This window comes from Chamaea fasciata, unplaced genomic scaffold (genome assembly GCF_029207755.1).
Source record: "Chamaea fasciata isolate MVZ Bird 193981 ecotype frontalis unplaced genomic scaffold, bChaFas1.0.hap1 SCAF_12, whole genome shotgun sequence".
NCBI lineage: Eukaryota > Metazoa > Chordata > Aves > Passeriformes > Sylviidae > Chamaea > Chamaea fasciata.
Window position 1 is genome coordinate 22,202,540 of NW_027094097.1, and position 26,508 is coordinate 22,229,047.

General features: G+C 52.0%; 1 protein-coding gene across 1 annotated transcript in view; it reads left to right on the forward strand.

Moving 5' to 3' along the window:
• The window catches only part of LOC136295680 (hydrocephalus-inducing protein homolog), a 74,152-nt gene that overhangs the window by 16,529 nt on the left and 31,115 nt on the right, over positions 1–26,508 (forward strand). Inside the window, 19 exon segments of the mRNA XM_066194262.1 lie at positions 831–1,023; positions 2,149–2,248; positions 3,490–3,608; positions 4,789–5,012; positions 6,926–6,993; positions 9,049–9,281; positions 10,094–10,194; positions 11,438–11,573; positions 12,021–12,185; positions 13,053–13,205; positions 15,040–15,278; positions 16,952–17,210; positions 17,845–17,988; positions 19,310–19,450; positions 19,940–20,256; positions 21,806–21,971; positions 22,455–22,553; positions 23,242–23,451; positions 24,743–24,871. Coding sequence (XP_066050359.1) covers positions 831–1,023; positions 2,149–2,248; positions 3,490–3,608; positions 4,789–5,012; positions 6,926–6,993; positions 9,049–9,281; positions 10,094–10,194; positions 11,438–11,573; positions 12,021–12,185; positions 13,053–13,205; positions 15,040–15,278; positions 16,952–17,210; positions 17,845–17,988; positions 19,310–19,450; positions 19,940–20,256; positions 21,806–21,971; positions 22,455–22,553; positions 23,242–23,451; positions 24,743–24,871 — 3,196 coding nt within the window.

Consider the following 26,508-nt stretch of genomic DNA (forward strand, 5'->3'; position numbering starts at 1 on the left):
GGACATTTTGTTTTTCCTTACTTCCAGTCTTAGGGATGGTGTTAGCTCTAAGGCCAACTCTCCTGCTGTCAGAGATGCTTTTGAGATCTCAGAGCAGAGAGGACTTTTTTTTATGAGAGGAGCCAGTGCAGGATCCTTTCACTCTCTGGCCATTCTACTACCATGCACTGGGATGGGACCCAAAAAGCTCTGGATCCTGAAAAGATGATCTCTCCAGGAGTTTGCTCTCTCCCTCCTGCACCACGAAGTCCCTTCCCCTCTCACAGCCTCTGTTTTCATGCATATAAAACCTTGGATATCACTGAAGGGATGCGGTGCCTGAATTCATCAATTTCCTTTGGAAGTGCTCTGGGATGCTCTTGTGAAAGGCAGAGTAGGGAACAGGGCAGGTCCAAAATGGAAGAAGCAAAGAGCGATGCTGGTAACACGTAACCACAACCCAGCTTTGTCTCCCTTTCCCAGGGAAGTCCTGCAGTGGGTGCTCCGTGATCTTTATCTGCCTCCCCCGAGCAGCTCAGTGGTAGGAAAAGCCAGCTGAGGTGGCTGGTGGATTCTCGCTCAGTGTTGGCAGAGGCTTTGAGGCAGGAGATTCTCTTGAGGGATGCTGGCTTTCCAAAGCTCTCCTGAGCTTGCAAGTGTGGAGTAAAGCTACCTGCTGAGCTAGTGCACAACAAGTTATCTTCTGATCCAGTTGGGACCCTCGTGGCTTGGGGTCAGCCCTTGCTGGGGAGCTGCCGCTCCTCCCCAAGCGCTTTGCTCTCCCGCACTTCCGCTTCTCTCTGCAAATATATTAAATGACCTGCTGGCTTTTTCTCTCCCTGTGGCTGCAGGCAGTGTGATTTGCTGGAGCCACCACCAAAGGTCTGGATGGAAGACTTCGTGGAGGAGAAAAAAATAAAGAAGGTGAAGGGCTTTTGTGAAAATCGCACCGCCCTCCTGAGCAAAAAGGTCCAGGAGGAGAAGGCAAAGGTGCAAGAAGACCCCCTGCTGTTCTCCAATGACTTTTTTTCCATTGAGCCAATGGTGAGTGATAGCTGAGAACCTCATTTTCCTCTTCTTCCTCCTCCTCCTCCTCCTCCTCCTCCTCCTCTTCCTCCTCCCGCCCACCCTACCCCCGCCCCTTCCCCCGGGTGCGGTCACTCAGCAGGTCCTCAGCTGGCTCGGTGAGCTCAGAGGGAGGACATGGAGTTTCTGGTGCGGCTGCAGAGCTCACTGCTGAAAGTATTTCTGCCCTGCAGGCTCAAGGCAGGGCTGAGAGCCTGACAAAGCTGAGCTCTGCTGCCAGGGCTCGAGCTCAGGGCACTCCGTGTCCTTGAAGTGTCCACAGGGAGCAGTTTTTGTAGGTAGGGGCTCCCCCGACGCGTGCTGCTGCGTGGGGTTCAGCACAGTGTGTTGGAGCACTGCCAGTTCACGTATCGACACGAAGCATGCAAGGGTTCGCTGGGAAAAGGAGGCCAAATTCAGCCCAAGGTTAATCGTAGAAATGCCTGTCCCTTCCTCTAACCACGACTCGCACTGTTTGTGAGTCTCCCAGTGTCGTCTGTGAGCCTGGACACAAGGGTGGGAGGTTATAATGGGCATTTTGAGTTCTCTTGCACATGGGGACAGTAAACCTTTTCTTTTTCTGTTTATGCAAGCAAACGCCCATGTCCTCCCATCAGCCAGAGCCCTGATTCTGAGTATTGGCATTGTGAGAGATGATGAATGCCTGGTGTCTGCACAGTGCAAAATGCCTTCTCATCCTGGAGTAAATCCTAGAATAATCCCAACCTCTGCTTTCTTTCAAAAAAGGTTAAACTAATATTTTTATTTCCAAGGAAGGGGATCGTGTTCTTGGTTACTCCTATGGCCCATCTAAGGCCAAGAGCCACCAGTGCACAATGGCAGTTAGATACCACTGTAGCTGACTGCAGCATGATGAGACCAGCAGCTTGTGTCAGAGCAGCAGGAACATTGTGGAGAGTGGGGGCTGATCAGCTGAGCATTGAGAGCGCCCAGTGGTGTGTTGAGCTGGGTTTAGAGTGTTTCCTTGGGCTCCTTATGTTGTTCACTCATCACTGATGCTCTAAAGAAAGGCTTAGAGGAGTGGTTGAAAACAAGAAGTGTGAAGTTTGAAGATAAATCTTTTTCTGTCTCTTTCTGTTTCAGGAGGGAGAGATTGGGCCACGTTGTTCGGCTGAAATCAAGGTGACCTTTAAACCCCTGGAAGCACTGAAGTATCAGAGTGTGGCCTACTGTGACATCTCAGGTACAGCTCCTTTGCCCTGCTTCTCTCACCCACAGTGAAGCCATGGAGCAAGCCCGAGCCCACTGGGCTCCCATGTAACTGCTGGGAAGAGTTCCTGGTCAGCAGGGCAGTGCTGGCACATCCCCAGTGTCCCTGCAGCTTCCAGGGAGTCTCCCATGCAAGGCCAGGGCTCGGAACACCTGTGTCTGGATTGCTGATCCCAGAACAACCCAGGCAGTGCAGGGAGATCTTTTCATGGCACGGCTTTGCCAGCATTTCCTCAAAGGCCAAGGAGCTGCAGAGCAGAACAGCTTTAGTGAACAAGCACTAAGCCCCTCTAGACCACTGACCTCCAGGATGGGTCCATTTGACGTGGATCCACCATCAGGCAGTCGCAGCTGAGTTAGAAATGTGCTCCCTGAGCCTGGATCACCTCCAGACACCACCAGGCCAGCGGAGGCTGAGCCCCGCTGAGCCCAGGGTGTTGGTAGAAGGACCACCCTTGGCCAGCACCTGCTTCTCTCCCTGTGTGGGAATTGTCACCTTGCAGCTCTCAGTCTGTGCAAACAGAACACAGTGCCGAGTGTCAGAAGTGGAGGACAGCAGTCCTGTGCTGCTGGGCCAGGTGGTTTGGCAGTTGTTGCCTGGCAGTTTGCCAGGTAGCAATTGCCAAATCTTTGTGAGCTTTGTGCCTTCACTGAATGGATTTCAAAGCTCCTCTAAGTGCATGGGGAGGAAACCCTAGAGTCATAGTACGTTAAGGATGGAACGGACCTCAAAGACTGTCTAGTGCCAAGGCCCCTGCCATGGGCAGGGACACCTCCCACTAGACCAGGTAGCTCCAAGCCCCATCCAGCCTGGCTTTCAACACTTTCAGGGCTGGAACCTCCACAACTCCCCTGGGGAACCTACTCCAGTGTCTCACCACCTCACAGTAAAAAAATTCTTCTTAATATCTAACCTAAATTTCCTTTCTTTCAATTTATACCTATTACTCCTTGGCCTGTCACTACAGGACACCAGAGATGTTTTAAACTCAGCAAACTGGTGGCTAAAATTGGAAACCAGCCCAAGGAATGGGTTAGAAATTGCAAGTCAGCCCCAGGGGATATCTCCTGAGGGAAGAGAAGGGTCCATATCTTCTGCTGCAGCATCAAGAGCTGGTTGCATGCAGCTCAGAATCAGGGACTAGCATTGAGGCAGCCTGGAAAATCCAGTAGAACAGAGGGAATTATTGTACTGAAATGGACATCTCTCCCCAGGCCGTGAGAGCAGGCTGGCCCTGCGCCTCAGAGGGGAAGGCCGCGGACCCTTGGTTGAACTCAGCTGTGATACCCTGAACCTCGGGGAAGTTTTTGTCAAAACCGCCCACACGCATGAGGTGAGCACCAGGGGATGGGATGGATCCTGATGGCTCCTGAGGCAGCAGCAAGCCTGGTGGAGCTGTGGAATTCCTGGCAACCTGGGCAGTTGTGAGCAGGGAATATCTGATGTACTGGTCAAATCTGGGCGGGGGGGGGAAGGGGGGGGGTCCAGAAAAATGTGTCTGTTGTTCATGAAGCCCCACTCCCTTCTTTTGGGCAGCCTTCCCTAGGGATCAGCTGGGAGGCTTCCTGCAAAACAACCCCTTTTGACCCAACACTGGGTCAAAAAGCTGTTCAGAGGCTTTTGTGGCAGCACCAGACACAAGGCACCTTTGTACTGGGCTGTTCGGAAGCAGCTGGGACAAACTGGCTACATTTGAGCTTCAGTCCACCGCAAACAATTTTCAGTCAAGTGTCTCCTGCTCATTCCTGGAAGTCACAGGAAAGCCATCCAGCCTCCTGGCTCAGTGCAGGCCCTTGCAAAGGGCTTGAGGATTCTTCCCCTTGCTGTCCAATCCCTCACCACACTTCAGGCTTGGTGCATCTCTGGCTCTAGGAAGAGAAAAGTGTTCCTGGGAATAAAGCAAGAGATTTTTCTACCTATTTGCCTCCCCCCTATTGGGGGTCAAGTTTGCAAAAGAAAAAGAGAGAGCAACTGAAAGAGGCAGAAAACGAGGCACTACATCATGCCAGACACTTTCAGAAGTTTGGCTGTAGAAGAGAAAGACACGTTGAGTTTTCTTACCAAAAGATGGCGCTGTCTGTACATTTTGATGTTGATGCCTCCTTCTCAGTGTATTGTTTTCACGATATGGGAAAAGGTAAATGCGTAGATACGGTACTGCTGGAGCTGTGCTGACTGGGGCAGCAGCAGCTCTGTGGTGATTCACTACGCAGCTGCAATCACCCCACGTTGCTCTCAGGGCCAGGTCTGAATGAGCTTGGTGATACTGACCAGAGGTGGACTGCTCTGTGTCCGTGGGGTAACCCCAGGGTGACTCCAGTTATGTGGAGTTGTGTGAGCTTCACATGAAAACCCAAAGGCAGAACTTGTCCTGTTGTATTTTTTTGACTTCTGCCGTCCAGCAGCACAAAGCATCTTCTGCCTTTTCTGGGTGTTAATTGCGCCATTAGAAAATAACTCCCAAGAAGGGAAGATTTCACGTGTACTTGCATTTTGTTTTCTTGCTGCTGCAGGTGAAACTGATGAACAAAGGAGTTGTTGATGCTCCCTTCACCTATATCCCTTCAAACACGAAAGTGGGCTGCTGCTTCAAGTTTGTACCCGAGGAGGGCCTCATTGCACCAGGTGGGATCCAGACTATTCAGATCTCCTTGGATGCCGCCGTGTTGGGGCGGTTTGAGGAACCATTCCAGTTCCGTGTGGCTGGATCTCCTACGCCTGTGATCCTGACCATCAAGTAAGGACTCTGGGAGCTTACTCTGGGTGGGCACATCTGTAGCTGTCTCTGGGACATCTCTCACCTACCTCATTTTGGGGCCAGGCAGAGAAAAAAGATGTTTCCTGAGGTCTCAATCTCTGCTCTGATCCTGGCATTGCCTTAGTGTGGGGCTGCCTGCTGCCCCGTGTGGTACCCGGGAGCTGGAATGACTCCTCCCTGCAGGGATCTCCCTCTGCCTTGGGCCATGGCAGGCAGTGGCATGGATCAGCTTTGGGCAGTAGCTGCTCTGGGATGTCCCCCCTGAACACCCAGCAAGGCCCCCAGGGCTTTGGAGATGGGCCAGCCTGGGTGCTTCTCCACCAGCAGCAGTGTTTTTAAAAACTTCTGTTAATAATCCATCCCAAAGGGGCAGCAGCAGCCTCAGCTCACCTCTCATGGCCATGCATGGAGACAGGCTGTGCTCCGAGCTCCTGTGCAGAGTGCTCTGCTACCTCCTTTCCACAGCCAGGAAAAGCCTGATGTGGGAGACAGGGAGCTGTGCAGCAGGAACCGTCCCAAGGACATGGGCTTCATCCCATGATCCTGGCCCTGCAGAAGGGAGAAGGGGTGATGATGGGGGAGGCAGAGCTCAGTCCTCAGGACCACAGCAGCATGAGGGCTTGTCCCTGCTAGCCTGAGGCGTGTGCTGGTAGGATAACGTAGTGTAAGCAGGAAAGCTGATGCTGGCTGCTCTGGAGCTTTGGAGCTAGGCTGCTGCTGTTGGGAGGCACTGGATCAGGGCAATAAAGAAATGAAAGCAATCTGCAGTTGATTATCCCAATAAGATAAGGGAGATGGATTAAAAAGAACATGTAACGTATTACCTAGCAAGAGAAAAGTGTTGACTAGGTCTGCCCATAGTAGAGAAACGATTGCACCGGCTTTGCTTTTGGAGGAAAAGTGCTGCTATTTTTATTTTGGAAATCAAGAGGGAACCTTTCACCATCAAATAATTGATTCTCCTCTGTCCCTCCCCCAAACTGGTCATGCATGGGATGTTATTCCATAAGCAGCTTCCTCCTTGAGCAAGAGAAGGTGTTTCTTGTTGAGATGTGTAGAGCGGAGCCAGGGGCAGTCCTGTGAACACAGGAGAAGACACAGTTCACTGGTCCTTGACTTTTAACCAAAAGGCAGGGTGCGCATTGAGGGGCATCAAGCACGAAATAAACTCGTGTTGGGCAGCTTCAGGTGCTGCCTTCAGTGGATGTTGGTGACTTTTAGTGCCTGTCTGCTGAGTTCAAGGACAGGTGAGGAGGTGTGGTGGATTCAGGACGCCCATGTTTGGTTGTTTAAGCTATTGCTCCTGGCTGTGCCAGCTGGTGCACTAGTGACAGGCTGGTCCTTTCCTCTAGGATTCATCTGTCCACTGTGTAGAACTGTTAATGCTCTTTTTAGAGGATGTTTGGGGCTCCCCTGGCTTCCTGTCTCAAAACTCTGTCTGTAACAATTGTGTGGGTCAAAATCTCCAGAGAAAGCCCCTCCATGGGAACACCAGTTACAGCCAAGTAGCAAAGCAGGGAACCTGTGGCGGGAAAGGCTGGTTACAGAAGTTTGTGGGGACACCTTTATGTCCATCCCATTACAGATGGGGAATCTGAGGCACGGAGCCACGTCTGGGTGGGTGTTCAGGGTCCCTCATGGGACCACCGGCAACTTGGGGGCTTTTCCTGCCTGCCCTGCGTCCAAAGCCCCATCAGTGGCTGTGGGCTGCTGGCCTCTTGGCTTTAGCTGCCTCCTGTGCACATGGACGCTGTGCTGAGCACATGGTGGTGTGTTGATTTGAAACGCACGATGCCCCTGACACCAGGATTTATGCCCCCAAGCCACGACAGCCGGCGGCTTTGCAATTCCCTTTAACGTAACCATTTCCTTCTGTGTCCCTGTCATCGCAGGGGGTGTGTCGTCGGGCCGACTTTACACTTCGACACCGATGAGCTCGACTTCGGTGACATCTCCTTTGGTGAGTGTTCCCTGCGCTGGGACGCAGCGGGAGGGATCTGTGTGCTCCAAAATGGAGCACTTGAACGTAAAAGCATCCAGCACTGCTCATGTTCTGCCACAACAGCCTCTTCAGGGTGTGAACTGCAGGTGCCTCAGGTAGCATTTTGCCATTGTGGGATCAAATAGAACCAAGTATTTTCTGGTGTCTCCGTCCTGGTTTAAAAGACAGATTGTGCCAAGGAAGGTGGCAATCTTCATGGAATGGAATGATGACCCTCCTCTCTCCAAATTACTATACCTTTGAAATTACAGGGCTTCCAGGCAAAAATATGGAAAAGGAATAACAGTTCTTTACTAGAGTATATCAGGATAGCACAGACAACAATGCAATGCCAGAAGTTTCCAACCCGCCAAGTCCCGTTTTCCCCTTTGGTGTAGTTATGATCACAGGCTGGAGGAGCTGTGGGCTCTGGCAGGGCAGTGATTCCCTCCCAGCCGGCACGGGCAGGGAAGGAAGGAGGAAATCGCTGCTTTTGCAAACTACGGGCAGCAGGAGATCTGGGCACTGGCAATCGGGAGCAGGCAGAAGCGGGGAAGGCGGGCAGGTTCGATCACGGTGCTGAGCCCGGCGCCAAGCGCACGACGTCCCGCAGCAGCACGCTGCCGACCTTCCCGAGCCCTGCGCGGAAGGACGGGAAGGTCTGCCCCCTGCAAACCTCGGCTCCGACTTCACAACCGCCCGCGGCATCACGGCACAGCTCCCAAAGAGCCCCGGATGGAAAAGCCCACCCGCACAGCCGAGACCACCCCAAACCCCCTGTATCTCCCTTCCCGGACCGAGGCCAAAATTCACTACGAAACCTAAACTCGTAACAATGAAGTTGTTGAACGTTTTAAGAAAACGAATTGCCTTTCCTGAGCTGCTTCTTCCCCACCCTGCATCACCACTGAGGCACTTGTTAAGTTGCCTTTTGAATAAATGAAACAAGAAAGGCAACAGGTAGAAACGCATTCCTAAGGTCTCTTCAGCTGAAGGCAGCTGTTGTATCTTTGCTTCTGTTTAACTGTTGTTGACTGTTGTCTGCATGTGGTGACCTCAGTCTCATTTGAGGTTTTGACATCTGTGTTTGTCCCTTTTGTGCTTCTCTTGCCTCCCTGCTGGAGTCCCTGCTGGAGCCGGCAGTGATTACTGTTGATGGGCACAGAGAAGCTCTGGGCTGCGCCTGCAGTTGTTTTTTTCCCCCATCTGTGTTCAAATGACTCTTGGTGAGCAGGCCTGGGGAGAAGTCTCCTCCCCACAGAGCTGGCCAGCCAGTCCACTGCAGAGCGGGTTGTGGCTGGTGTCCGGGCTCTGCAGGACATCCCCACCATGCGTGGCACTATCTCTGGCTTTCCAATATGGAAAGCAAATCTCAGAGTTAAGGTGGGGTAAACCCTTGCAGGCAGCAGTCACAGTGAGTAGTATGGGTGCGATGTCCCCGCTTGTTGGGTCAAGGCTCGGGTTTGCCTCCAGCTGAGTGGGCTCTGAGCTGTCACATGCCCAGTCTGTTTGGCCCAAACCAAAAGACGCCTTAAGAATTCTGCAGAGAGAAACGGTGTTAGGGTGCTTTGCATCACGTTCTGGTTCCTGATTCCATCCTCACTTTGTTTTGCTGTAGCTTCTTCTCAATGACGACTCACTGTTTATATATCTTGAAAACGGTAGGAGTGTTGGCAGACTTAACAGGGAATTTTACAGTTTGAATTTTCAGAGGAAATGCTCGGTCTGGGTGCACAGTCATCAGGGAGAAATAACTGGTGCTGGTTTGGGGCCGGTGAGGGAGCTTCTCCCCATCAGAAAGAGAGAAGCTTGCAGTGTTGAGCAGGGCTAAGAGCAGGCATTTTCAAGGCTGCAGTCTGGAATCAGTGTTAAAGGGAACTAAGTGACGACTAATTCCTCTTGCAGCTTCTCAGTAATCTGTAGTTCAGATAATAAAGAGCCAAAGTCCAATCACGCTTTCACCCTACCAGGGTATTCCCACCAGGAGTCACGACATAACTGGTGCCTAAACGGATATTTGTGTCCTTTTCCTAGGCTTTCCCTGCACCAAGACCTGTCGCCTCACTAACACCTCGCGGGTGCCCGTGACGTTCAAGCTCCGCGTGTCGGACGATGGCACTCAGCCTGCTGTTAGCAGCTTTGAGCAAATACTCAGCGACAGTGACCCCTCCTGGAGGGAGGGAATTCATTTTTCTGTGAAGCCACGGGAGTTTACAATGAATCCCAGCGAGAGGACCCTCCAATCCCAGGAACACCAGGACATCGAGGTATGGGAAGAGTCCGGCCATACACACTTCAGCAGCGGGTCTGAAGCTTCACGGGAGTGTGGGAGGGCTTTAGCTCTGATGCCAGCTCTGATCATCGTGTGAGCGAGGATCTGCACTGGCGTGGGGCCTCTGTGAGCTGGGTTACTCGGGACGTTCCTGAAGGAGCACTGATTTGTTTCCAAAATCACAAGCTGAGATCATGTACCATATGGTCAAGTACTGAAGGCATTTTGGTGTTTTTGAGAGCAATGTCTTTGATTGCAAGTGGGCAGAGGACGGACGAGGACCAAAGGTGGCTGTTAGAGAGATGTCATTATATAAAGCAGTTTGCTTTTCTTCTTGGTCTCATTTCTCCTGTCCTGGGGAGTAGAATGATTTGTGTTCACTGCAGGGATCTCCAGTGAAGGCAAAAAACTCTGCAGCCATGAACTGCCCAGCACCTGCTGGCCCACGCTTTGCCTTCAGCTTCCCGCTGTAAAGCTGAACTCATTCTGTTCAAGTCAGGAGATTTCCTCTGCATTTATGTCATTGTAGTCAGATGAAAATTTGCCCCTTAATTTGAATACGGTGCTGCACAGAGCTTTAGTCTAATGTTTTCATTTAGCTGACCTATGCCCCGATAGCAAGGTGTGCTTAACAAATCTGGTATTTGCCAGACGGCTTCTGTTACTCTTAGAGACTGTGCTCTCCACATGGAGCGGCAGAAGAATTAAGGCAAAATCCTCCCTTTTCTTACCACAAAAACTGGAGGACATCACACGTGAGTCGTGAGCTTTTGTAAGGAAGAATTTACTGCTCTTCTCTTCCACCAGGTGACCCTGTGTTCCAACACTGTGACGGAATACAACCGGAAATTGCTGGTGGACCTGGAGTGGTTTGGCAAGGGAGTGGCATCACTGATCATCAAGGCCAGGTACCAGCACTTCCCTGGCCTCCCCCAGCACACTGCCTTGCACAGGGTGTGCTGGCTGCGGCTCCCAAGGAGACGTGTTGTTTAATGACCTCATGTTCTGCCCAGCTGGACATGAGAACAGCAGTGCTTGAAAAGCAGCCTGTGGTGAAAAGGAGCCCTGCTGACAGCCCAGCGTGGTCCTGGGTCGTTTTCTAAAGGGACCAGGAATGATATCATTTATTGACCTGGTGCTTGAGGTGAAGCAAATTTCCCAAGGGCCTCCTCGCCTTCTTCCTGCAAGAGGTGGAGTTGTGCTGGGTTGCAACCAGCCCGCGTTGGTTTGGGGCACACCAAGCAGTCTGCTGAGGGTCAGGGTCTGGTTCTGTTAACGAGGGCACGTGACAGTGGGGAAATGGCTCACAGCAAGAGAGGTGAGGGCAGGATCTTAGGAGGGGAAATGAGTCCTTGATGTGGCAGGTCAGCTCTATTTTTTCCCCTTCTCTCTGCTTCCTGTTTTGAGCTTTGATGTTCTCAGGCTTAAAGCAAAAGTTGTTCTTGCTCCAGCAGAATTCCATCCTGCTGTGCTGCTCTAGGTGTCGGTTTAATGACAAGAGGGATGCAGTTCCCTGGTGCTGTTCCCACTCCCAGGCAGAGCCATCTCGTCAGTGCCTGGGCTGCCATGTTTTAAAAGCAAGTGCAATTGGGGACAGTCAGTGTTTGGACCTGTGGAGTGAAGGACCAGGGGAGTTGTAGGAACTGGGAGGGAGTGATCTCCCACTCTGTGGGGCAGGTGATGTCTCATGCCCTCCAAGGCTGGGGCAAACAGCTGAGTTCTCAGGCAGGGAAACAGCACCATGGGAGAGAAGGGAGTCATTTTTACTGAGACACTAGAGTCGTGTGTTCCTGGAGCCTTACTGAGCACTGATCCCTGTTGGGAAGGCTCCCCCAGAGCTCATGGATCACTGGGACTGTTACAGGAGTTCTTGCAAACCTTCTTGAGTAAAGGAGGGGCTGAGGCAGCTGTGGGACCAAGTGCTCTGCCTGGGGCACTTGGCAGCCTCTGGGTGCTGCCTCTCAGGTTTTGCCCCTCCTCGACAAGACATGTTTGAGTGGGAAGACTTTGCAGGCAATTTTTCACCATAGGGCTGTTAAATGTGTATTTGACAGTGACAAATGTGTTGTGCTCCATTTCACAATCTTTGGGGGTCAACGTTCTCCATTCTCTCAGTATCTCTGATTCCCTTGGGGTCATCTCTTTGCCCAGATGTTTCGTTCCTGAGCTGCAAGTGTACCCCCAAAACCGCGGATTCCATGAGTGCGACCTGAAGGTGCCGTTCGAGAGGAAGTTCTTCATTTGGAATAACACCCACCTTCCTGGCTGCTACGGGCTTATTCCCCAGGTTTGGCATCGCATCCACCTCCTCCTCTCAAATATTACTGTGGAGATTATTAGGGGGGAAAAGGGTTGGGATGAGACCTTGGTGGTTTCTATTCAGTCTTAAAGATCTGCTGAGAACAGGATCCTACCTGAATGTAAACTTTAGGATGCAGTTTAATCTCTTGAGGAAAGAGCTTACGTTCTAGTCTTCAGGGTGTTTTCTTGTGGGAGATCTTTGAGGGTTGTGAAAAGCTGCTGCATCCACAGACACCAGTGCCTGTGCTGGCAGCCTCCTTGCAGAACCCCCTGAGAATGCTAAGCCTACAATTCTTGCACCTTGTTTGTGCCTTTTACCTTTGTCCTGGGGATTTTTAAAAATGTGTGTAAGTTGCTGTTGGGATGGATGTTAAGGAGTTTAAAGTTTCTTCAGAGGTCCCTCTGAAGCTGGATTTGATTCTGTCCCTTCTAGGAACCCGAGGAGGACTCTCCTGTGCTCTACTCCAGCCCCAGACCCTGTGGGATTGTCCAGCCTCGGAGCACTGCAGAGATTCCAGTTATGGCTGAAATCCAAACATTGGGCAAGCATTGCACCGATGTTTGTATCGGCGTGTTTGGGGACGCAAGAAACCCACTGGTGAGTGCAAGGGGAGGTGTGTGCCTTCGTGCAACTGGTCCTGGCAGGGTGCACAGTGTGCGGGGATTCTTCCGGGGAAAAGAGGCACAGGCTGCTGTGGAGAAGGACAGCAGGGACTGGTGGCATAAACAGCTCGTGCCTTATAGGTGGCAATGTCAGTGTCTGACCCAGAAGGTAGTTCATCTAAGCTGGAATTGAGGATCATTTTAATTACTCTTTAAAGTGCTATTAGCTTTGGAAACACCTTTTTTAAAATGTTACCTCTCAGCACAAAAGAGGATGTCAGAAGATTTCTGGGAACCTTGAGCTTTCTGTAGAAGAAAGGAAAGCTGGCATTTGAAGAGTAGTTGCAAGGATTTAAACTACATTCAAACATGGAAATGGTGATGCCAAATTCCCTGGATGGCACCAAACATCTGAACCTGGGCCATTGTGGCACTGCATGTAAACCAGTCAACAGGGAGGACAGGCAGTGCAGGCTGTGCCAGGGAGCCTGAAGTTTGACTAAACACTTGCTTTCAACTATCAGGCTGCTTACCTTAAAGAGAAGGGTTTCTCCCCACCAGAATAACCAGTTGTTTAACTGTCAGCCTGATCTTAACTAGAGATTTCTTGCAAAGCTTCTACCTTTGGACCAATAATTTGTAGTTTGAAAGTTTCTCTTTACTTAATCCTTTTCAATTTGGAGGTGAATACATAAGTTTGGTTTTTTTTCCCCCCAAAATCCCAGGATTTCAGCTGGAAAATGGTAGCTGTCCCTAAAGAAATAACTTGAGCTGGGTTGAGCTGTTTAAGCCTTTTTAGGTTTCCCTGTTCGGGTTTGATTTTTTTTTTTTTTTAATCTTTCTTGCCTGCTTTCTGTAACAGAGAACAGAACTACAGAGCTTTGGACGGCCGTCAGCAGTCTACATAAGTCCAAGGCTGATAGAGTTCGGCAGGATCCCAGTGCTAAGGCCTAATTCACAAGCTTTTGGCCTCTTCAACGAAGGTCTCATCGATTTAGACTTCAGGCTAGAGATTGTAAGTATCTGTGGGGCTGTTTTCCAGGGAAATTGACTGGTTGACCTTACAAGCAGCCATGACTTGGTTTTTATATGCATCGGCCTGTGTGAGAGGAAGCGAGATACTCCAAGATTCCATCTGGGTGAGGCAAAAGGAACCTGGCTCTGGAGTGGTTTTAGCTGGGGCACTCCTCAGTGAAATCAGGTGCAGAGATGTTGGAGCAGAAATTCGTCTGGATTGTGTTGACAAGTTCTCCCATAATTTTATGGAAGGTCTTTAGCTGTGTGTGTCACGGTTTTTGAGCTCTGAGATCAAGAGAAACCTGTGGTCCTTTGCTCCTCGGAGAGCATGGGTTTCCCTGTGCTTTCCCTGTGCCATCTACATTTGCTTTGTGCCAAACTGCTGTTCATGGTAGAGAAGAGGGTGTGAGGTCTGTCCTCAGACTGCTGGTGGGGAGGCAATTTTCACACCTGCTGTGGGTCAGGCCAGTTGGGCTGTCCACACAAAGACATGTGTGGGGGTTGTGCACCCCCCCAGCCTGTGGTCTCTGTGCCTTTGAAGAGCATCTTTGGGGACCGGCTGCAGAGAATGGCTGTTTAATATGTGAAGGCTGCATAGGGCAGAGGAGCTGGGGCTGCTCCCCTGGCAGGGAGAGCAGGGCTGCTGCAGCCAGGAAGGGCTTGTAGGCTGGGCCTGGGGCTGGGTGGGATGTCTGCTGGAGGGGGAGATCTCTGAGGGGCTTGAGGTCTGTTCTTCTCCATGCTGGGTGTGTTGAACTTGGAGCTGGTTAAAACCTGATCCTGTGGACTTGTTTGTGTCTGTGGATAAAGCATCAGGCCATGTGGGAAAGTCCAGCCACAGCCTCCTGAGCCAAGGAGGAGGGGCATGATTTTTCCTCTTGCTGCTTTTCCTGCTGTTTGGGGGATAGATGTAACCTTAAAGCGAGGGATTTTTCCAGGACAGCTTTCTCGAACTACACAATGAAATTCTGCCTTCCACCTCTTCAGGGAGCAATGCACCTTGGCTGGGTGGGCCTGGTGTGTAAAGGATGGGCTTCACGTGCTCGTTCCAGGGCTGGACCTGCAGAGCTGTGTCTGTACAGCTGTGCTGGTGCGGGGCCTTTCCTCCCTCCTTTGGGCAGCTTCCAGCTCTCTTGGCCAATCTGTGAAGACCATGAGAAACCAGAGGACACGAGTTCTTAGGAAGAGTGGGCCATGCCCACTGAGCACGTGTCATCCAATTTTCCCTCTGCTTCCTTCTTTCCTGCTCTGCTGTAACCATTCAGAGGTGACTTTTCCAAAGCAGAAGGCCCTGGGGCACCTCTCTACAGCGGATGACCAGTGGGAAGTGAGGGCCTCGGTCCTTTAGGGGACGTTGAAAAGCATTGATGGCCTCTTGGGAAAGGATAGTTTGGTGTTGGGGTTTTGCTCAACTGGTTTTGCAGAGATATTCTTCAGGCTCTCAGCAGTGTCCTCCAGCTGTGTGGTTTCTGGAGTGGGATTTGAGCCGTCATGACTTCCTCTGGCCCTGAGCCTTTGTGAGAAGCCAGGAGAGAGAAAGCAGCTTTCCTTGGCACACACTCCAGAGAAGGACTGGGGAAGGAACACTCTCCTGAGGATAAGCGTCCCTTGGGTTGGGCAAAACTGGGTTAATTAGGTGAGAGTCTGTTAAAGGAGGGGAAAATACAGGTTGTATAAGCTCTGCTGTTCCCCAGTACTGCAGCTTAAATTTAGGGAAATTAGGCCTTTAGGATTTTTATCCTCCTCTCTTTAGTCTTCTCCTTTTCTTACACCCCATAAGAGACCAGGGTGTATGGTTTCCATCCTAAATGCATGTTATGCTTGTCTTACAGGCTTATAAACCTCACTGCTATGTTATTGAACCCAGGGAAGGAGTGATCCCCGCCAGGGGTGAGGTTCCTGTGACTGTCACAGCAACCCTGGATGACACTGGGGTTTTTGCTGATGCTCTCCAGCTGTTCATTGGGAACAGACTTTGGACCACCTCCACCCTCCTGGCTTTTGGCACTGGCACCACAATTGTCATAGACAAACCATTTGCCCCGGAGCTCAACTTGGGATACCAATTCAGGTAGGAGATCTCCCACTCCCACCTCTCCTTCTGTCTCAACAAGGAGCAGTTTTGCTGTAGTCCTTCAGGCACGATCTTCTTCAGTGTTCAAAGACCCTGACTCCTTCCCTGAAGGCAGAGATACCTTTAGAAACATGTGATGGCCAGTTGAGCGTTGCTAGGTACCCTCAAAAACCACTGAAAGAGAAACCAGTTGCTCAATTGCCACTGAATTGCCTTCAGTTCTAACACATCTATGTCCTCACTTGGTCAAGTAATGGTCTCACAGGCTCCCCCAGAACAAAAGGTTCCCAAAATGGCGCCTGGATGAGGCGGGCCCTCCGTGTGGCTGCGGGACCAAGGGAAGATGGCATCGCACCCTTCCCTTCCAAAATGGCACCTGCCAGGCAAGCAGGGGCCCTGGGAACAAAGAGACGGGAGGGTGACGACCCCCCTGGGAAGGCAGGAGCCCGCAGAGCAGTTCCAGAGGCAGATGGAAACTTGCTGGTTTGTGTGGGGCCTGCAGTGCCGCTGCCAACGCTTCCTCACGCTGCTCGTGGGCTCTGCTGCTGCCCTGCCTGCCCAGGACTGATGCTTGTACGGGAGGCCAGAATGTTAGGGTGCCCTCTCAGGTGCATCACCTCTGGGTTTGACCGGCAGCCTCAGGATGGCTTAAAATATTAGCAAGGCAGCATGATCAGAGGTGTTTGAAAAGCAAAAATGTTTTCATTAAGGTGAAAATAAAAAACCGTGCCAAAAAAAAGAGAAGAAGCTATGCCAAGTGCAAGGAGGACCTTTGCACTTGCTACAACACCCCAAAAATGCCCTGAGGATCTTCCTCTATTCTCTTAAGTTTGTAACAATCAAGGCCGGATTCTTGGCATCCTGCCCAATAGAAATAGGAACAGGGCTTGAGGCACAGTCTCAAAGATCCAACAGGTGTCTCCGTCCTGGCACAAGGCCAAAAACGGTATCAAAATCTCTGGGTTTTACCTCATAAGTGAAACAAAGAATGAAACCCAAATCCTTCCCTTAAATGGAAGCCTCCTTGCCACTGTGGGGCTGCAAACCCTACCAGGTGAGGTACACTTCTACACAGGACCTTGCTCATTTTCCCATTGCCAGCGGAGTTTGCAAAGTTCACTTCAAAACAGTTTCTGATTGCGAAATGAAGTTTCTACAAATGACCACCGGTGCAAAACCAAAGCTTCTATGAATGAGAGAGCCCCTGCTCCCCTGGTTTCCTCTCCTAGAGCAGACAGATGATTTCTAGCAGCTTGCTGGGATCGTCCAGAAACTTCCTCCGCGCTGGCTTTTAAAAATGCCTGCAATCATACCCCCGCACACAAGGGCCTCAGGTGCAGGATCTCAATGATTCAGTAACAGTTTTGGGTGCAGATTAATACAAAATACAGTAACAGTACGAATCACCCCAGAACACACATTTTGGCGGAAAACACCAGATCCTGTTAGCCTGGCCTGGAAAATGCTACATTACCATGAGAATCATATTCCTCTTTGCAATAACGACATCAGGAGGGCAGCTTATCAGACACTGTTCCCGGTCCACATTAAGAGCTGGAAATGAAGACGGTCTCCAAGCTATTCACAGCTCAGAATCCTCCGTGGGAGCAATCTGATGACCAGGACAACAGCTACTCCCATACTATTTTCCATTCTGGTTTCTCTTCTAGCCTCCTTCCCTGTGCTCGTCAGTTCAGACTAACAAATGGGGGCCACCACTTCCATCAGCTCTTCTGGAAGGTGGAATGTAACAGGCCAGCTGGGAAGGAGGGCCGGAGCACCTCAGCCCACAGTAGCCCCACGGCCAAACGTGATTCCCAGAGGCCCAAACGTGTGGCCCCCGCGTTTCGGCTGGAGCCGCTGTCAATGGACCTGAAGCCAGGAGAGTCTGTGGACATGATGCTGCGAGGCTTCTCCCGCAAGGCGCAGGTGAGGTCCCCACCACGGGCCGAGCTGGGGAAGCATCAGATCCCCTCCCCTGGGCTCGTTCCACCGTCCCTTGACATTTGCCTGGGGAAATGAGCAGGGGCCTTCAAGAAACTGGTTTAAGACCACACGTTTCTGTGGCAGCACCACTTACTTTCCTTGCTGGTCACCATCAGACCAGCTACAGCTTTATTGTGATTCCACAGCCACCAAAACCTAGTGCTGATCCCGAAGTAGGGGTAGAAGGAAATACTGCTCTTTTGGGGCAGACAGCGTTGCATGCTTAGTCAGCAAAGAAGGACAGAGAAATAAGTTAGTAACACTTAGACTAGGAGCCCAAAAAGAAAGTGAATTAAACAAGTGCCAAGTGGTTTTTCTGGGGTAAGCACAGAGTAAACCAAAAGCCATATGAAGGGGGGGAGTTTCTCACAAGTGCCTTTTGTGCTTAGTGGGGTGCAGTGCTACAGACAGTTGAGTGCAAAATAAATAAGCTGCATCACTGGAAGAAAAGCGGGCAGTGACCATAACTCTGTGGCAGGAATAGGGCGCGTGGTGGGTGGTGGGTGCTGAGCCAATGCTGGGCATTTGCTGGATGCCCTGCCACCACCCACTGGTGACAAGTGACTCTTGCATGCAGGTGGTGCAGAATTACGCCATCTGCGAAGCTGTCATTGGGACAGGCGGCTCGATGAAGAAGATAATAGAAGCAACCATTACCTGCGAGTTTATTGATCCCACTATAAATATATCAGCCAGACAATTCTCTTTCCGGGTGGAGAAGGTAAGTAAGTGTCTGGATTGCATCCTGGCATTGAACAGCATGGCTGAGGGCGGGGTGTGCTTGTGTAAAAGCCCCTCTTTACCCTTCCTGAGGCACTTTGTAAAGTGAGGGGAGATGCTTTTAGAGATGAGACTGGTATTTAACGTCCCCAAAGTAAAACTGCAGTTACAGCTGCACTGCCAAGGGGGATCGTGGCCACCTCCAGAGAAATGCCAGTTTCTCTGCTCACGGTAAAGGGAGGTTTCTGAGGATCCTTCAGGGCACGGTGATGTCTGTACACCGATGCTGTAGGAAAGCAGGGAAAAAATGGAGATTCCTGTGAATTCCTCAGGCTGACAAGGAAAAACCCAGCATCTCCTGTGTCTCTTTGCCTTCTCTGCTGTTGGCATGAATGCTGTATGGTATAGCTATATGGTATAGCTCTGTGCATTTCCCTAAGCCTCACCTGCTTCAAAGCACCCCCAGACACCCTGCAGCTGCAGTGATGATAACACTGAGGCAGAGCAGGTGCCCTTTAGTCTCGGGATCCCAACTCCAGCATCATGCTTCCCTCTCAGTAAGTTGTCTGAAAAAGAGAAGATGTTTCATGAGTTGCTTTCTGTAGTTTCAGGCCTCTCCTCTGGTTCCCAGGTTTCCACTCAAGTACAGAATCCCTGGAACAGGCAGTTCCGATGTAATTAGAAGCTTTTCAGCTCTCCCTGATTCTGCCTGGGTTCTGCTTGACGCCACACACGCAAACTGATTTATTGCATACTGTGGCACCTATTTGATACCAGTACATGCAGAACTAGTTTCCCAAACTCCCTGGTTTCACTAAACCATGCAGGAAGCCCAGCAGAATGCAGACAAGGAAGGAAGAGCCTAGGCTGATCATAGCTTTGAGGCCACAGACACCTTGTCCCTGTAGCAGGGACTGCAGGATGCATCCTGCAGACAAGCTGCTTTATGAGCCAGTCAGGTTGTAAGAAATGGCTGTATGTGAGTGAAGATCATCTAGTGCTGCTCTGTGCAATAGAGAGACAAAACTGGAGACAAATGGTCTGGAATCACTTTCTGCTGTAGATCTTGTTCAAGCAGCTGCCTCCTCTCAGGGCCCCATTTCCTCATCTGTACCTGGGAGTGTTTCCCTGTCCCCCAGAGGGTGCTGTGGTTTCTAAACATGAAAAGCATCTGCTGTAAAGAAAAATCTCCTGGAAGTGTAGAAACAAATAAAAAGGGTAAATAGAAATGTGTGCACTTCTGGGACTGAAAACTGCGAGATGCAGCAGAAGCAGGTCTGTGGCTAGCTGAGGTTGTTTTTCCTTGTCTCCTGTTTGTGTAGAAACCCAGTGATGTCCTGACTCTGCAGTACCAGCCTTTGGCTATAAAGAACACCTGCCGGCTGCCACTCGACCTTATGCTCTACTTGGAGCAGCCGTTTCAGGTCTGCAGTGAGGACCAGCAGCCACTCCCACATGGCCAGGTGAGCAGCCCCGGACTCCTGCAGTGCGGTTTGAAGAGGAGGGATGCGGTGATGCACTTCTGTTGGGACGTCCTTAAGTCAAGAAGTTTAATCTGTAGCGTCAGCAGTGGGATGGCCTGAAGTGCATCAGCAGAGCTGCTGAAGGAATCAAAAACTTATCTGAGTTGAGAAGATCCACCCTGGCTCTCAGGCACAAGGAGAAGGGAGCAGGCAACTAGGTCTGGGCAAGCCATGCCGTGAAGGTGTCTCCTGGAAAGCATCCCAGCTCTCCAGCAGCCACCCCTTGTATTGCTGCTGAGCACAGAAACGTGAGCCTGAGGGAATCCTGGACTCGAGTGTGGTGCCCGCAGTCAGACCCTTGCTGTAAAGAAATGAACGATGAACTGAGAAGCCCATGCTGGTGTCACACTTGGAGCATTTACTGGTTCATGCTGTCAGACCTTGGGATGTCATCCCACAGGTGACTAATTACTGTTCATCTGCTTGCAGCCTGTGACAGTGGACGTTGGGCAGACCTGTCACCTCTACATCGCATTTGACCCAGCTTATGGACGGGATTTTAATAGCTGGAAAACAATGAAGATCCTGAAGATAGAAATGGTCAGGGGCCATCCTTATGTGGAGCGTATCACCCTTTGCGGGGAAGCCCACTTCCCAAATCTCCAAATCCAGCCCAGCACCCTGGAATTTGGCTGCATCGTGGCTGGCACGAAACAGGAGCGTTCTCTGGAGATGACCAACTGCAGCCCACTTCCCGTCAAGTACCACTGGTCATTCCAGATGGACGACCATGTGAAGAAGTTGAGGTATGTGCACCTTTGCCCTGTCCTTGAAGCTCTTCTTCCTGGTGTCCTGTTAGTACTTTGCAAAGAACAAAGCTGTTTGCCTAGGAGCTGACAAACTGCTTCTGCCTTGTCCTTGTGCAAATAACACTGACCGGCTGCGGTCAGGCTGGATGCTCAGGGAATAGCTTTGCCACCAATTTGGTGCTCCTTGTGGTTTCCCCTGGGAAGGAAAGCTGGGACAAAGGCTGCTTTCTCAGACCTCCGTGGCCTGAGGCACTGTCCACCCTGCTGAAGGGCTCCTAGTCCCAGCTGCCACAGTGCTGCTGGAGGCCCTTTTGGCCCCCTTGCTTTGGGATGGGTCCTCTCTGCAGGAGCTGCTCTCTGCTCCTTGCCTTCCTCCCTTGCGCTGTGCTGGAGGACGCCCAGAAAGTCCCAACACCAGAGAAAGAGCTACTTAGCAACTGGGCTGATGCTGAACCTCTTGTTACCTTCCCTTTCCTTCTTTTCTGAGACAACTCCTTTAGTGCCAGGACAAATTCTTTCCCAGGGGTCAGCTTTCAGTGGACACCTTGGATTCCTCACGACCCTCTTTTTGTGACACTTGTTACTCACTTTGACTTTTCCCCACTGCAACATGTCCCTTATAGGTTCTGTACTGCTTGACAGCAGGACTTGTTCATCACATCTTCTCCTATCCCTGCCTCTCGCTCCACTACTTTAGAGTGAAAAACATTGTCTGGGCACCATGGTCCTGGGAAGTTGCCTCAAACCATTCATTAAAACTAAAGAGAGTGGAACAGATGATTAGGGATCTCTTGGGGGTTATGGTGAGAGAGTGCCTCATGCAGAAATGAAACCCAGCCTCAGATAACAAGCTACAAAGCTAAAGACAGTTTTTCTTTGGGGAGCAGGCACTGAATGCCTGTCTGGGAATGGAGCATCCAGGTTGTGTTTGACTGTGTGGGAAGCACTTGTATCTCAGCAGGGTGACAGGCAGGCACGGCACAACTTTGTCCCTCACGTGGCATTAGAAACACAAGCAGAGTTACCCTGAGCACCTGCTTCAATTTAAAATGGGGAATGTGACCTGAGTCACCTGGGAGTGCTGGAAAATGTCAGCCAACCTCCCCAACACTCTCAGGGAAACATTCCTGATAAATACCTGGTAAAGCCGCAGAGTTTCTGGCGTTGGGCGCTGGGGGGGCTGTGCCGGCTCATCACTGGCTGCGTCTGCCCCTTGGTGCCTCAAATCTCCCCTTTTTCTTGCCTTCCCTGTCTTTTCCTCTCCCACTGTGTTTTTTTGCATCCCCACGAGGTGTGAATCCGTGTCCTCTGTAGTTCCTCACTGCGAGCAGTTGCAGCTGCCTGCACCACTGCTACCTCAGTGTCAGCCCTGGGCCACCTTTAGATGGGACCTGCTCCAGCCTGGATTGGGAAGGGCTGGATCAAACCATTTCTCAGTTCAACGCACCAGCACCCACCCAGGGGCTGCATCCTGAGCAGGAGCTACTGGTGCAGGTGTCCTTTCCTCCCACTGCAGGTCCCTGTTCATAGTTATGTTCTTTTCCAGACATGAGCTTTGCCCACCTAAATTCCAACCCAAACCACCGACGATGGTGTCATTCCGTTTGGATAAGCCGGCAACTCAGTGGAGACGCTTCAAGATTAGAAAAGCGGAGGAGCCAGCCACAGCCCTGGAAGAATCACGGGATCTTGGCCAATCTTCAGGAGCAGAGGTAGATTTTCTTGTACACCTACTGCTTGTGTTACCTCCCTAGCTTGCCACCAACAAGTCCTGCTCGTGCTGACCTCCCTTTTTGCCGCCCTGCTGTCCTGTGCCCTGAGAGCGGGCTGGGCAGCAGGGCCGGTGGCTGGACATGGGGTGTGTGGGAGGGAGAAACAGGAGAGTTTTCCTTGGAGAAACCTGCTCAGATGCTGTGTTGAGTGTGGGTTTTTTGCCTTGTTTTCTTCACAATGTAAGATGAGGCTTTTGTCTGCATCATGATGATAAGACCTCCAGCTTCCTTCCCAGAGCAAGCTGTGATGAGTCCTGATCTCCATGTACCCTCTTCCCGACCCAGCCAGACGACCTCTTTCCAGATCTCTCTCTTCACCCAAGAGCTGGTATCGCAGTGGTGGCTCTGAAGCTGTCTTACAAAATGAGACTTTGCAAAGTGGCTGTCTCTTCTTCCTAGCATAGAAAATGGCTTGTTTTTCAGGTGCCACCACGTACTTGGGAGAAGTATTACGTCCCACCAGGGTTGGAGGGAGTCACCTTTTTCATGGACTTAGGGTACACTCCCCTCGAAACTGAGAAGGTAAGAAGGAATCTGTCTCACTCCCACTTTTCCAGTGTGGCAAGCAGGGCTGTAGCTCCCAGTCCCACTGGTGGCCATCAGCGTTGCCCACAGCGGGGCCTCACATCCCTCCGGACCCATCGCAAAGTGCTGCTGAAGCAACTGGTTGTTAGAGAGGCTGTGCAGGACATGTTGTAGGGCTGTCCAAGGACGCTGTGCAGCACCGATGGAGGGCATTGCTCCCCTTGGACCTCATCAGGTGGTCCTTAGGAAATTTTTGCTGGAGCACGTTGAGAAAGCAGCATAGAAATCAGAGCGGGGCGGGGAAAGCCTCAGGAGTCAGATGAGCTGGGCTGGAATCCTTCCCTGAGCTCCAAGAGCTCTGGCTCTGAGTCGCCTCCTTTTCTAAAAGCAGTAAGAAATGCTTTTTAAGGGCAAGTTGTGCATCAGAGAGAATTTCTACTGCCAGGACACATCCCAGTTCACTTTAATGTAGTGTATTAATTAATGCATTGATCTGCGAGTATGGGAGAAGATTTTCCCCATGGTCCCTCCACTGGTCACTGGCATGGATACAAGATGAGATTAGGATGATTCTGGCTGTATTTGAGGAACAGCCCCCTCTGGCTACAGCTGCACTTTGCTCCAAGAAGCTCTTCTGCATCCATTTCCATGCTCAACACCTCAATCTCTCCTGTCCTCCGTCCAGGTTTTCAGTATCCTGCCGGTGTCGGGTGTGCTGCAGCCAGGAGAGACACAGCAGGCCTCCTTCACCTTCTTTGGCCTTCTCGACACCATCGCTCGTGTCACGGCGCTGTGCCACGTGGAGGGAGGCCCCACCTACAAGGTGAAGCTGACCGGGGAGGCCTCACGTGTCAGCTACTTGCTGAGCTCCCGGGAGATTGACTGCGGCTTACAGGTACCCCACATGTCCCTGGCACAGCTCCCTGCCCTGCAACCACGGCCAGCGGGTTCCTGCCCGCCTCAGTCCAGGCCTCCCTCCCCTTCCCAGCCCCTTTGTTGGCCTGCGGCTTGGAAGTACAACCTTTGAGGGACAAATCTGGCATCCAAGCTGGCTTCAAATGGTCATCTCCAAGCCTCCCCAAAATGTTGAGAAAGGTACCCTGAGAAACACTGCCTCCTGGGGCAGGCAGGGTCCCAGTGGGGATGCTCTGAGGGACATGTCCCTGAGACATCCCTCTGCTGATCCATTCCCAAAGCCTGACCTCCAAGGAGATGCTCTTGTATAAAGCTCTTGCTTAACCCACACAATAATCAGGGGAAGAATTTGGGCTTCCAGTCACTACAGTTGCAGAGACTGTCCCAGAAGAATCCCCACTTCACTCTCTTTCAGTTGAAAGCCCACAGATATTTTCAGCTGCTGGCCCTGTCTGTGTTGCCCTGTGTGACTTCCTTGTTGCATGTTTGTTGCTTGCCAATACTTGCGTGCAGGTGCCTTTTCTTCTAGAATGCCTGTCTTAGAAATGCACTGACTTTTAGATACAATTCAATGGGGACAAAGTCATCGAAGCAAAAGAAAACTGTTCATTAGTAACAATTCAGCTGAGCCGGGTGTGTCTCCCTCCCCGAGAGCCGGGAGCCCAGCACACACACCCCTTTCACCAAAACGGCTTCTTTTATCCCTTTTTTACCCGGCCAGGGTGGTCCCTGTCCTCCTTCCCATCGGATGGTACTCGGGAACTTCCATTCTCTCTGACCGCCAACTCTTCTGTCCCCTCCCCTCTCATCCTACTGCCTTTTAGTCAGGTCTTCAACCCTGCCCCTCTCCCAGCTCACAGCAACACCCAACAACAGGACCTGAACAAATCCAAACAATCCAAACAACAACACGCAAGAACCAACAACTTCCTTTCTTTAACCTCCTAACTCTTGGATTCATCTCACGCACCTCAGTGCCACCTCCTTTGTTTCTCCTGGCAGCTGGTGGCCCCTGAGAGCACAGAGGGCCTGTGTCCCCTGGTTCATTTATTACTGGCCCTCACGTGGTCGTCACCACATGTCTGTGTGCTGCCAGAGCTCCCTGGTCCTGTGCAGGTGCCCTGGGCCTGGGGCTTGCCCAGCTTCCCAAGGGCCCGTATCTCCTCCCTGGTCCCTGCTCCCAGGTCTGCTTTCAACCCCGGGAGAGAGGAAGGAAATTCCCAGCCGCAGGCCTGGGTCTGTAACTTCCTGCTCCTGTGCTTTCTCTCCAGATGTTTAATGAAATTCATCACACCACGGTCACCCTGGAGAACACCTGCAATATGGAATTCAGCTAGGTGCTAAACCCTAGCACTGCAGACCAGGATCTGCCTGGTGTGTTTCTGGTCAAGCCCACCGCAGTAAGTAGCACAAGTGACTCACCCCAGCCCTGTGTCGGGTGGCCCAGGAGAGCGTTAAAGGGAAAAAAGAGGGGGCGGGGGGGGAAAGGGACAAAAAAGTCAGAGGGGAATACCCCAAACCCAGCCATGAGAGAGAGAAGGGTGTGAGCGATTTCTGCTGGGGGCAGAGAAGGTCAGACAAGTGCTGTCCTGATAGACTCCCCCACGGCCTTGGCTGGCGGGTGGCTCTGCTGTCTCACGGCAGACACCGGCGGAAGGCACAAGTGTGTTGGTCACTGTCCCGTCCCGCTGTAAGGGGAGCAGAGGAGAATTCTTTTTGATAGATTTCTCGGGCGAAAATAAGGCACAAACGCAGCAAATATTACATCTGGAAATTGGTAAAGAAAGGGTACGGCCCCGACCAGAAGGGGACAGAAAAGAGAGCAGAGAGAGAAAAATGAATGAACAACAGAGGGAGTAACAGAAGCCAGGGACAGAGCGGTACCGCTGGAAGCCTGGGGCGCTGTGTCGGCGTCCTGCTCGGCGGCTGGAGCAGGAGCCCGTGTGCGGCCAGCGCCCCGAGCGTGCTGCCGCGGCGGGCTGGGCGCGCTCCGCGCCCGCGGCAGGCGCGGCGGTCCCGCGGGCTGCGGCGTCCGGGCTCCGCAGCTGCGGCTGGGCACGGCCGGCGCGGCGGCTGCTCCCGCGGGGCAACGGCGGAGCGCTGCGGGGCCGTGGCCGGCGGGGAAGCGGCGACAGCGGGGTAGGCAGGCGGGGAAGGAGCGGCTCTGCAGGGAGCCGGGCCCTCCAGGTGCTCCCGGCACGACCACAACCAAAAATGGCGGGGGGAAATTGGCAGCGTTAACTGCTTTTGTGCGCCGAGATTCCTCCCGTAATTCAGCCCTTCTAGGAAGATTTAGTCAGACGGGCAAAGTTTCCCCGGGCTTCGCGGTCTGCCCTCCCCCAAGGGAGAGGTCGCTTGCAGCCCCCCCGAGACGGGGCCTGCCTGCATCTTCTCCTTGCAACCTCCTCCACGCCTGGAGTGTGTTAAGGCTCCCAACGCGACTGCAGCCCCTGTAGTAATTTTTCACCCCGTGTCAGAAAATGGATTTATAACATACGGTGAGGCACAAATAAAACTGGAATTGGTTCCCCACTGCGGCGGTGCGTGTCCTCCCACGGCCGGCTAGCCCCGACACGCCCGCACACGATCTATAGAAATGTGGGATCTTGGCTGCCGACCTGCCCTGCCACGTTGGGAATGCGGAGGAAGAAAGACGGGACTCTCAAGAGGCCTGACTGCAACTTGGGTTTATTGGTAGGAAGGAGGGAGCCCTCAGCCTGCGACCGGTGCTTCAGGGAGACCCTGAATCTCAGGAGGGAGAGGGTTTTATACAGTGGCTGGAAGCTCAGGGTGGGTCCACGTGCAACCAGTGGGGTATAACTGGGGAGTGTCTACTGACGTAACAAGCATTAACATTAAATACCAATGATCCGAAGGAAGGAGGGGAAAGCTTCCAATCCAGCCAGTCGCCAGAGATCTCCCTTCGAAGCTTCTGGACCCGGGGGACAGGCCCTGGGTGACTGGCAGGGTGGGAGGGTTTCCCGACGAATGGTGGACAGGTAACCAAGGCGGGAAAGGTGAACCAAACAGGGGTTGT